This window comes from Petaurus breviceps, unplaced genomic scaffold, assembly GCF_028583685.1.
Source record: "Petaurus breviceps papuanus isolate PSGF00001 unplaced genomic scaffold, PetGlider_PUasm1.0 207, whole genome shotgun sequence".
Taxonomy (NCBI): Eukaryota; Metazoa; Chordata; class Mammalia; order Diprotodontia; family Petauridae; genus Petaurus; species Petaurus breviceps.
Window position 1 is genome coordinate 16,032,071 of NW_027185850.1, and position 12,544 is coordinate 16,044,614.

Below are 12,544 nucleotides of genomic sequence, written 5' to 3' on the forward strand. Positions count from 1 at the left end.
GGGGAGAGGGTGGAAAAGAGGAAGGGAGAGAGGGCCAGAGACACAGACAAGAGACATAGAGAAACAAAATGAGAAGAGAAACAATCAGAGAGATATGGATTGAAGGGCTTACATTTGAAATTTATAAACAGTGTTACATTTATTAGCTCCCACCTCAGTTCCTTTGCACTGGCTGTCCTTCATGTCTTCAATGCTCTCCCTCCTCTCCTCCACATCTTGACTTCCTTCAAGAATCAGCTCAAATTTCACCTTCTATTGCTATATGTCTTTCCCAGGCACTTCAGTGCCTGGCAAATATTAAGTGCTTATTAAATGCTTGTTGATTGACTGATTTCTTTATATCCTCATAATGACCTTTTGAGATAGTTGCTGTTATTATCCCCATTTTACAGATAAGGGAACAGAGGCTGAGAGAAATTAATGACTTGTTCCATAGCTATTAAGTGTCTGAGGTAGAATTCTAATCCAAGTCTTCCTGAGGCTTACTCCAGCACTCCATCTGGCTCATGAGTCACTGGTTCATCATTTCACTTAACTCCTCAGAAGTCTGGCTATGGAAGAAAATCATGGCAAAGGGTGAATAACACTAGGTATCATTTCCCTAAAAGGACCAAAATGGGAATTCAAGATAAGGGAATTCTGTGGGCTAATAGGGCCCTTATTTAAGGGCCCAGTCCTTTCAGTTTCCCTAGAAAGAATCTCTCCCCTCCTTCTCTGCAGGTCATGAGGCTGCCTATATTGGTGATGTCTTGAAAGAGTTATTTAGGTGCATCAGGACACAGCCAAGGGACTGTTGTATAAAACAAAGATGGTGGTGGGAGAGTAACAGTATGGGAGAACAGACTTACAGGTTACAAGAAGGGAGAATTTCAGGAATGGTCAAACATGGAATGAGTTTAAATTCCATGACACACAAAAAAGGCAAGAAACCTGGCTTGCCTTAGGGTGAGGAAGGTGAAGAGATAGGGCAGCCTAAGAGGAACTAACACTCATCCTTCCTTCACTTCTCCCCTTTTATATTATTTAGCTTTTCAATATATTTCCCTGGATAATGAAATTCCTACCAGGACCTCACCAGAAATTCTTTAGAGAATGGAAGAAGCTGGAGTCTTTTGTAAAACATGAGATCAAGCAACATAAGGAAGACCTAAACCCAGAGGAGACCCTGGACTTCATTGATGCTTACCTGAAGGAACTGTCCAAGGTAATGACCATAACAGAAAGTGGGCATTTTGTTTAAACTCTCCCCAAACCCCCCAAAATACAGATTTTGGGGGATAAGTGTGTTAAAATGTTCCAAACATCACATCTCCCTCATAATGTAAATATATTCTTCCAATGACCACCCTGGAAATTAAAGAGTATAAGTAATGGAGCTTGTTAGTAGAGAGCTCACTATTTTTATTTACAATTGGAAGGAACCATAGGGCTCACTGAGATCAACCTTCTGGTTTTATATGGATGGAAAGTGAAGCATAGTGAGGTTAATTGACTTGCTCCAGTCACACAACTATTAAGGAATCTGAGACTGGATTTGAACCCAGCTCTTTTGGTCTCTAGGTCCAATGTTCTTTACATTAGAACCTCCTCTGACTGAGATGAAGTCTTGCTCCTGGTATTTCATCCCTATGAATTCATCTCTTCGTACCTCACTTTTCTCATCAATAACATTGATATTCTATCAAATCCTTCTCATATGCAGAATTATTGTGTGTATATTCACAAGACCATAAAAATTAGTTAAATTTTCAATTTTATGTATGCAATCAAAATACAACCACCTTTGGGAATATATGCAACAGTCAAATATGTAGGAAGCATTTAAGCTCAAGTCACTCCTAAGTACTGTAGAATCAGATTAAAATGCAATTTAAATATATTTAACAGAATAAATAAAAATATATTAAAACATAGATAATGTAAGTTAATATGTAGCCCATAGGGATCCTTACATATGGTTCAGTGGTCCCATTTCTCTTTGAGTTTGATACTATTGGAGTTCCTTTCCAACTTCGGGATTTTGTGATTATGCCCTGTATAGTTCAAGAATGGACCTCTGGACCTCAGTTTGTATTCCACATCCTGAATTCATCAGCCAAGTTTGCTTGGGAACAAATCATTTCTCTAAGTCTCAGTATCTTCATTTGAAAAATGGGTACAATATTAGTGGCACTACCTACCACACAGGATTGTGGGAAAAATAGTTGACTTTGTGAAGCATTCTGATACTATTAGTTTTCTTTTTATTAAAAGAATGAATCAAGGGGGTAAAATAACTATTCTTACCTAAAAAAAAATAATGCTAAGAAATGACAGTAAGATGAATGCTTAAATGCATATGGTCTTTCAAGGCTTACACATGATTGTATTTTGTTTGTTTGTTTGTTTTTCCTCTTCCAAGTAATGTCATGTGATATCCAGCACAGGTATTATCTCCATTTCACAAATGAAGAAACTAAAACCAAAAGAGATTAAAGAATAAATTAAAAATCCACAAATGGCACGAAATTGAAAATCAAAGGAGAAATTAGTTAAACTGAAAGTGAGAAAACTAATAAATAAAACTAACAGCTGGTTTTATTAAAGGGGGGGGTAATAGACAAATCATTGATTGATTTGATTAAAAAAGAACACCAAATTACCAGTATCAAAAATTGAAAGGGTGAATTTACAACCAAAGATAAGGAAATTAAGGCAATAAGTAGGAGCTATTTTGCCCAACTGTATGGCAATAAATCTGACAATCTCAGTGAAATGGATAAATGTTTACAAAAATATAAAATGTCTAGATCAAAAGGAGATTAAATTAAATTCTTAAATAACCCCCTTTTAGAAGAAGAAATTTAAAAATCTATGAACTCCCTATGAAAATATCCCCAGGTCCAGATGAATGCACAAGTGAATTCTTCTAAAGAGCAATCAAAGTCCAATACCATATAAAATCTTTGGGAAAATAGGTGAAGAAGGACTTCTACTGAATTATTTTTGTGACACAAATATGGTGCTAAACTTAAACCATGAAGAGCCAAAATACAGAAAGAAAACTTTAAGCCAATTTCCCTAATGAACATTAATGCAAAAATTTTTGATGAATTACTATGAAGGAAATTATAGCAATATATCACAAAATTCATACACTAAAATCAGGTGGCATCTATACCAGGAATGTAAGGCTACTTCAAAGTTAGGAAAATGTCAGCATAATTGACCATATCAATAACAAAACCAACAGAAATCATATAATTACCTCAGTAGATGCAGAAAAAGTTTTGACAAAATCCAACACCAATTCTTGTTACAAAAATTGAATAGGAAAAATCAAGGTTTCCTTAAAATAAGTAGTATTTATCCCAAACCATCAAAAAGCATCATCTATAAAAGTGATAAGCTAAAAGCCTTCCCAATATGATCAGAAGTGAAACAAGGATGCCCATTATCACCACTTTTTAAAAATATTGTACTAAAAATGTTAGCTTTAGCAATAAAAGAAGAAAAAGAAATCAAAGGAATTAAAATAGGCAATAAACAAAACTTTCACTCTGTCATTATATAATGCTATTTTTAAAGAAATAAACTAAAAAAAAAAACCTACATGAAATAATTAACCACTTTAACAAAGTTACAGGATACACAATAAACCTACATAGATCATCGACATTTATATATATATATATATATGTATATATATATATACACATACAAATATACATATATGTATATACACATATATAAGCTAATTTAAAAAGTGTAAAGTTGTACCTCAGAGTTATTTTAATTTGTATTTTTATAACTGTGATTTAGCACATTTTTCATATGACTGTAGATAGTCATAGACAACAAAGACCAACAGGAAGGGACAGAAAAAGAAATCCCATTTAAAATAACTGTAGACAATAAAAATTACTCAGAAGTCTACTTAAAAATAAACCCAGGAAATCCATGAACACATATTACAAAATGCTTTTCACACAAATAAAATCAGATCTAAGAAAAATTAATTGTTCATGTGAAAGCAAAGTGAATATAATAAAAATGAGTTTTGCCTGAATTAATTTTCTTATTCAGTGCCACATCACTGAAACTATCAGGGAAAAAAAAGCATTTTATAGAACTAGGAAAAGTAAAAACTAAATTCATCTTTTTTAATTTATTTTTTCTCTTTTTAAATTTTTTTAAATTTTACATCATTCATTTCCACATGATTTTGAGTTACACATTTTATCCCCATTTTTCCCTTACCCACCACCCCAAAATAGCGATCCCACTGAATATCCCCTCCCCTGATATACCTTCTCCCATATTTTCCCTCATTACCCCTCTGACTTTCCAGTAGGGCATGGTGGGTCTCTACGTGCCAGTACTGGTATATCTTATTTCCCAGATACATGTAAAATAATAGTAATAATAGTGTGTGTGTATTAAACATTTGATTTTAAAACTTTGAATTCCAGATTCTTTCCCTACCTTCCTTGTCGCCCACCCTTACTGGGAAGATAAGCAATTCGATATAGCTTGTACATGTGTATCTAAGCAAAACATTTCCATAGTGGATATATTTTTAAAAACTGACTGTATTTCCCTCCATGCTATCCCACCCCCCACTTGTTCTATTTTCTAATTTCATCCTGTCCCTTTTCAAAAATGGGTGCTGCCAACATCCCTCCCCCTAAGCCTGCCCTTCCTACCATTATCCTCACTCTCATTCCCTTCCCCCTACTCTCCTGTAGAGTGAGATACCCTGTTTAGTGTGTATGTCATTCCCTCCTGAAGCCAAATTCATTGAGAATAAGATTGACTCATTCCTTTTTGCCTTCCTCTTCTTCCCCTCCATTATAACAGTTTTCCCTTGACTCTTCTATATGAGATAATTTATCCCATTCTGTCTCTCCCCATCTATCACATTATATTCTTCTCTCACCTCTTAATTTAACCTTTTAAGTATCATCCCTTTCTATTAAATTGGTCCTGTGTCCTCTGTCTATGTATACCTCTACACATATATACAAGCACTCACATATGTATTCATATGCCCATATACCCTCCCATACAGACATATAAATATATACATATATATATGTGTGTGTATATATATATATATATACACACACACACATTTCTATTCCCTTCAACTATTCTCATACTGAGAAAAGTTTCATAAGTTACAATTATCATTTTCCATGTAGCAATGTAAACAGTTGAACTTCAATAAGTTCCTTATTATTTCTTTTGCATGTTTACCTTCTCATGCTTCTCTTGCTTCTTGTATCTGAATATCAAATTTTCTATTCAATTGTAGTATTTTCATTGAGAATGCTTGAAAGTCCTCTATTCTATTGTATGACCATATTTCCCCTGAAACATGATACTCAGTTTTGCTGGGTAGGTGATTCTTGGTTTTAATCCCAGGTCCTCTGACCTTTGGAATAACATATTCCAAGCCCTTCAATCCCTCAGTATAGAAGCTGCCAGATCCTGTGTTGTCCTGATTGTGTTTCCACAATATTCAAATTGTTACTTCCTGGCTGTTTGTAATATTTTCTCTGTGATCTTGGAATTCCAGAACCTAGCTATAATATTCCTAGGAGTTTTCTTTTGGGGATCTTTTCCAGGAGGTGATGGGTGTATTCTTTCAACATCTATTTTGCCCTCTGGTTCTAAAACATCAGGGCAATTTTCTTGAAGGCTGATTTCTAGGTTCTTTTTTTTGATCATGGCTTTCAGGCAGCCCAATAATTTTTTTTAATTATCTCTCCTGGATCTCTTTTCCATGTCATTGGTTTTTCCATTGAGATAATTCACATTGCCTTCTATTTTTTTTTCATTTCTTTGGATCTGTTTAATAGTATCTTGATTTCTCATAAAGTCACTAGCTTCCCTTTGTTCCAATCTAATTCTGAAGGAATGATTCTCTTCAGTGAGCTTTTGAGATTCTTTTTTCATCTGGCAAATTTGGCTTTGTAAAACATTCTTCTCCTCATTGCCTTTTTGAGCTTCTTTTGCCATTTGAGTTCGTCTATTTTTAAGGTATTATTTTCTTCAATCCGGTTGTTGACTCTCATTTTATAATTTTCTTGCATCATTTTCATTTCTTTTCCAAATTTTTGCTCCACTTCTCTTATTTAATTTTTAAAATCCTTCTTAAGCTTATCTATGGCCTGCAACCAGCTCATATTTTTCTTGGAAGCTTTTGGTGCAGGAATTCTAACTTTACTGTCTTCCTCTTGTTCTATGTTTTGATCATTTTTTTAAGCAATAGGGGTTAAGTAACTTGCTCAAGGTTGCATGGCCAGGTGTTTCTGGGTGGGTGCTAAGTGTCTGAGCCCGGGATTCAATCCCCAGGTCATCCTGACACTGGAGCCGGTGCTCTTACTTGCTGTGCTACCTGGTCTCCCCTGAACAAGTAGTTTTTAAATGATGAAATCAAAGCTATCTATAGCCATATGAAAAAAAGTGCTTAATCACTTAATTATAAAAATGCAAATTAAAACAATTCTGAGGTACAACTTCATACCTATCAGATTAGCTAATATGAAAGGAAAGGTCAATGACAAATGCTGGAGAGAATGGGGAGGAAATGGGACCTTAATTTACTGCTGATGGAGTTGTGAACTGATTCATCCATTCTAGAGTGCAATTTGGAACTTTACCCAAAGGCAGTCAATCTGTGCATACCCTTTGGTCTAGCAATACCACTAGTATGTCTATATTCCAAGGAGATCATTAAAAAGGGAAAAGGACAGGTATGTGTGAAAATATTTATAGCAGCTCTTTTTATGGTAGCAAAGAATTGGAAATTAAGGAAATGTCCCTGTGTTGATAAATGCTAAACAAGTTGTGGTATATGAATGTAATGGAATTCTATTGTACTATAAGAAATGATGAGGTGAATTTCAGAAAGGCCTGGAAAGACTTAAATGCACAGATACAAAGTGAAATGAGCTGAACCAGGAGAACACTGTGCACTGTATCAGTAATGCTGTTCAATGATCAACTACGTTTGACTTAGCTTTTCACAGCAATACAATAATCCAAGACACATCCAAGAAACTCGAGTGGAAAATGGTTCATATCCAGAGAAAGAACTGATGAAATGTGAATGCAGGTCAAAGCATGCTATATTGATTTTCTTTTTCTTTAATTATCATTTAATGATTTTCTTCCTTTTGTTCTGTTTCTTTTCTCATAACATAACTAACATGGAAATATGTTTTATGTAAATGCACATATAGAACCTTTATCAAATTACTCACCATCTTAGTGAGGTGGGAGTGGTGGGAGGAAGGGAGAAAATTTGGGGCCTAAAATGTTATATTAAAAATCATTTTAAACTGTCTTTACATGCAATTAGAATAAATAATATTTCAAAGGAAGTAAGAAATTGGAACTCTCATTCTTAGGTACAGTTACTACATTCTTGGGTATTAAAGGGAAGCCAAGAATCTGCCAAGTTGATCTTTCCAAAACCCCATTAAGAATGCAGCCCCTCCTGCTTGGAGAGAGCCATAACTATTCTTTTTGTATTAACCAACTGATCTTTGTCTTTTTCATTTAAGGATAACATCCATTCTAGTTTTAATGAAGAAAACTTGGTCTTCTGCACCCTGGATCTCTTTTTTGCTGGAACAGAGACAACTTCGACCACCCTGAGGTGGGCACTGCTGTATATGGCCCTTTATCCAGAAATCCAAGGTACATTGATGGCACCAGGCTATGCACCTCTGTAGAAGGCTGCCCAGAAGAGCTGCTGTTTATAGAGAGCTTGAAAGTTTGCCAGATATTTCATATATATCATCTTCTTCCAACTTTCATTTGAATAGAGCAGTGATTACCATTTTTCATAATCATAGGAAGCCCTTTTTAAGATTAAAACTTCTTTCATCTCCCCATATGATAGCAGTTGCTCTCTAGGGCAGTAGAGTGTAGAATCTGGAGTCAAGAAGATGTGAATTCAAATCTGGTCTCAAGTACTTTCTAACCATGTGACCCTGAGCAAATCACAATATTTCTCTCAGCTTCTGGTTCTTCATCTGTAAAATGGAGAGAATAACAGCCCTTGTCTCAAAGAGTTGTCATGAGGATCAGCATAAAGTGCTTATATACATACCAGATATTAGCTTAATATTATTATTATTTTAGTGTACTATAACTGCTTCTTATCGAAAAGGTATATGATCACAAAAAGTAGCATTTTAAAATGTCTACTATATATTATAAATATTCATAGATTTTAAAATAACACTTAAGTGGACACATTATTAACTCAATCTACAGAAGGTCCTAAGGCCTTTAGATTTGGAATTGGAAGGCATTTTAGAGGCAATGAAGTCCAACTCCCTCATGTTGCAGATGTGGAAACTGAGGCTGAGAGAAATTAAGCAACTTCCTCGGGGTCTCACAGGTAGAGAGTTTCTAAGGAGGGATTTAAATGCAGATCAGCCTGATTCCAAACCCAGGGCTCCATCTCCAGGGACCCCTATTTGCTTCTCCCTCAAGAGATCTATATTCTAAAAGCCAAGGCATGATCAAAAGTTCTAATTCCTTGCGTAGTATATTGTGATATGTCTCATATCCTCCTTAATCTAAAGATCAGAATAAGGATCCATGGAACAAATCTGGATTTGCAGATTCCTACCAACAACTACTTAGAGAAATCCACAGATTTCAGTTTAGAAACCGCTGGACTAGACATGTTCAAGTTTCCCTGAAGTACTTCCCAAAATGGAACATCCCTTGTACCCATCTGAGACAATACCCCAAAGTAGCATTCTTAGCAGCCATTTGCCATCATGGAAATCAAGTCAAGTACTTATTGTGTGCCTACTGTGTGCCAGGTACTACAGACCCAGGTACAAAAAATGAAGCAATGCTTCTCCCCTTGCAAGGATCTGGGGGTGACAAAAAAAAAAGGTGATCAGTAGATTCTTTTAACTTCTATTTTGCCCTCTGGTTCTAAAACATCAGGGCAGTTTTCTTTGAGAACTTCCTGGAGGATGATTTCTAGGTTCTTACTTTGATCATGACTTTCAGGTAGTCCAATAATTTTTAAATTATCTCTCCTGGATCTATTTTCCAGGTTAGTGGTTTTTCCCATGAGATATTTCACATTGCCTTCTATTCTTTCATTTGTTTGGATCTGTTTAACAGCATCTTGATTTCTCATAAAGTCATTAGCTTCCATTTGCCCCAATCTAACTCTGAAGGAATGATTCTCCTTGCTGTGCTTTTGAGATTCTTTTCCATCTGGCAAATTCGGCTTTTTAAGGCATTCTTCTCCTCATTACCTTTTTTTTTTTCTTTTTAAGCAATTGGGGTTAAGTAACTTGCTCAAGGTTACATGGCCAGTTATTTCTGGGTGTGGGGCTGAGTATCTGAAACCGGATTTGATCCAGGTCATCCCAACACTGGAGCCAGTTCTCTTACTCGCTGAGCCACCTGGACGCCCCTAAGCAATTGGGGTTAAGTAACTTGCTCAAGGTTACATAGCCATGTGTTTCTGGGTGGGTGCTAAGTGTCTGAGCCCGGGATTCGATCTCCAGGTCTTCTCAACACTGGAGCCAGTGCTCTTACTCGCTGTGCTACCTGGCTGCCCCTCCTCATTACCTTTTTGAGACTCTTTTGCCAATTGACTCAGTCTGTTTTTTAAGGTGTTATTTTCCTCAGTCAGGCAGTTCACTCTCATTTTATAATTTTCTTGCATTGTTCTCATTTCTCTTCCCAATTTTTCCTCCACTTCTCTTATCTGCTTCTTGAGGTCCTCTATGGCCTGTAACAAGCTCATATTTTCCTATGAAGCTTTTGGTGCAGGAGTTCTGACTTTACTGTCTTCCTCCTGTTCCATGCTTTGCTCCTCTTTGTTCCCAAAATAGGAGTCTAATGTTGGAAACTTCTGTCTTGTTTCCTTTGCCTGGTCATGTTGCCCCTCAGTCACTTGACCCCTGGGCTTTTTGCCACAGTAGGACTCTGCCACCAGACAGGGGAGCTTTTTTCCCAAACTCTGGGGTTTTCTCAACTGCTGGAGGTATTAGATGGGCACCCTCTCTGAGGTTTCCATACGCTCTGGCAAGCCGGACACACACCCCAGGTCCTCTACCCTAGACTGCAATCCAGATCGAAGAAGGTTAAAGCAAGAGCAGTTACCCCTCAGATTGGTCGCTTGGTCCCCCTAAACTCTGCAGGCCAGGAGCTGAAGCTGCCAAGCCCTGGCTGTGCCAGCATCTCAGTGGCTTCTTGCCCCAGGGGCAAAAGTCTACACACTCCCACTTATTGGGTCCCAAAGTCCAGACTGCACTGACCTCTCACTTTGTCCTTAGCATCTATGTGTTGATAATTCTGGAAATGGCCACAGCTGCTGCTGATCTGGAGTCCCTCCAGCCAGTGGATGATCAGGCCTGCCCTGGGGCTAAAGCCTTGGGATGGGGCTCGGCTCACAGAGCTGTGCCGGCCAATTCCTGCCAGCCTGCTGGGCTGTCCTCAGCAGGAGGTTAGCATCTCTGTGTCATTTTGTGGGTTCTGCAGCTCCAAAGTTTGTTTAGAGTCCCCTTTTTACATGGATTGGGGAAGGTAGAGGCCAGAGAGCAGTGGGAAGGTCCTGCTTCTACTCTGCCATCTTGACTCTGCCCCCCTCTCCCATTCTCAGTCTTTTTACACCTTCCTCCCTGAAACCTATTCTTTGATTCACTACTACTGGCCGCTTGACTGTTCCACCAACAAGACCCTCCATCTCTAGGCTCTGGGCATTTTCTCCTGCTGTTCCCTTATTCCCGGAATGCTTTCCTTCTTTATCTTTGCCTCCTGGCTTCCCTAGCATCCTTCAAGTCCTAGATGAAATCTCACCTTCTGTGAAAAGATTTTCCTAATCACCATTTATCTCAGTGCTTCCCTCTCCTATTATCTCCAGTTTATCCTGCAGGTGTCTCATTTGCATTAGACTGTGAGCACCTTGAGGGCAGGGACTGTCTTTTGCCTTTCTCTGTATTCTCAAAGTTTGGTATATATTTACTGACACACAGTAGGTACTTAATATATGCTTGTGGACTTGACTTGAAATACTTTGTTTCTGTCAACATAGTTCATCACAAATACTTTATCAGTGATAAGCTCACAGAGGGAGACAAATTATTCTTCTTCTAAAATTACCATCTTGTTCTTCAGAACTGCCTTCCACATCTGATTCACTTGGAGTCAGGGATCATTGGACACTAAATTTAAACTATGTAATTAAATAAAGTATTCATAAATAAATTTAAAGAGCTTAGAGACAGTCTAGTCTGTGCCAATCATTTTACAGATGGAAAACGAGACCCAAAAGGTTCGATGTCTTTCCCATGGGCATTCAGATAATGAGGGGTAAAGCTGAAATTTGAGTCCAACCTTGTCCTGTCTCTAACTCCAGCATGGTTTCCATGGTACCTCATCCCCAGATGCCTTTGCAACAACACAAACATCCTTTTTTGCCATTAATCAGTCAAGTCTCCACTTTTCCAGCCTATAGACATTGGCACCTTTGCTGAAGTGTCAAGCCAATCACTCATCCAACCACAGGTTTTGCTGTGGTCCCCCATATGGTGAGAGAAAACTCAATGGGAAGGGAAATAATGCCCTCAGTTCAAATCTACCTAGATGTGTGACTCTGAACAAGTCAATTAAATTCTGTCTGCCTTGGTTTCATCTATAAATGAGGCTCAAAATAGCACTGTACTGGCATTATTGTGAGCATCAAATGAGATAATATGTGTCAAATGTTTTGCAAACTTTAAAGCACTCTACTTATGAGAGCTATTATTTAGGTCCCAAAAAACTCTCCTTTTCTTTCTAGGAAAAATACAAGCTGAGATTGACAAGATGATTGGCCATTCAAGGCTGCCCACCATGGCTGATAAGGAGAATATGCCCTACACTAATGCAGCCATTCACGAAGTTCAGAGAATGGGTGATATTCTTCCTTTCAACGTGCCCAGGATGGCCACGGTGGATACCACTGTGGGTGGATACCACGTGGCAAAGGTAAACACTTTCTCTCTCATGAACCTGAATGGTCTCCATGGCTTCCATCTACGCTGGGCCAGAGGGTAGCAGAAGGGGAAAGAAAAAAAAAAGACTAAAGAACAAAGATTCTTGGTCTAGAGTGTATAAACTTTGGCTTCAAAAATATATATTTTGATAACATTTCCATATAATTGGGTAGTTTTTATAAAAATATGTGTTATTTTATAATTTATAAAGAATTATTCTGGGAAATGGAGAATAAGCTTCACCATATGATTGTCAAAAGCCTCCATTTAAAAAAAAAAAGGTGAAGAAGCTTTGGACTAGATTCCTAAAATCTGAATCTCACAGTGGGACGAGAAGAAACAAACACTGGACTTGGAAGCAGCGTAACAGGCTTGAAATCCTAGTTTTACTCCTGTGTTTACATTGGTTGTGTCCACTTGGGTTCCCTATGTGTGATGTCTCCCTGGGACTCAGTTTCCTCATTTTAAAAAAGAGCATTTGACTAAGAATTTCCCTTGTAGCAACATCACAACCCCAGGAGAAACACATTTCT

General features: G+C 37.6%; 1 protein-coding gene across 1 annotated transcript in view; it reads left to right on the forward strand.

Moving 5' to 3' along the window:
- Positions 1 to 12,544, forward strand: part of LOC138164922 (cytochrome P450 2J2-like) — a 35,359-nt gene that overhangs the window by 15,640 nt on the left and 7,175 nt on the right. The window contains exons 5-7 of the mRNA XM_069092888.1: positions 1,028 to 1,204; positions 7,554 to 7,689; positions 11,816 to 12,003. Coding sequence (XP_068948989.1) covers positions 1,028 to 1,204; positions 7,554 to 7,689; positions 11,816 to 12,003 — 501 coding nt within the window. The remainder of the gene's footprint in view (positions 1 to 1,027; positions 1,205 to 7,553; positions 7,690 to 11,815; positions 12,004 to 12,544) is intronic.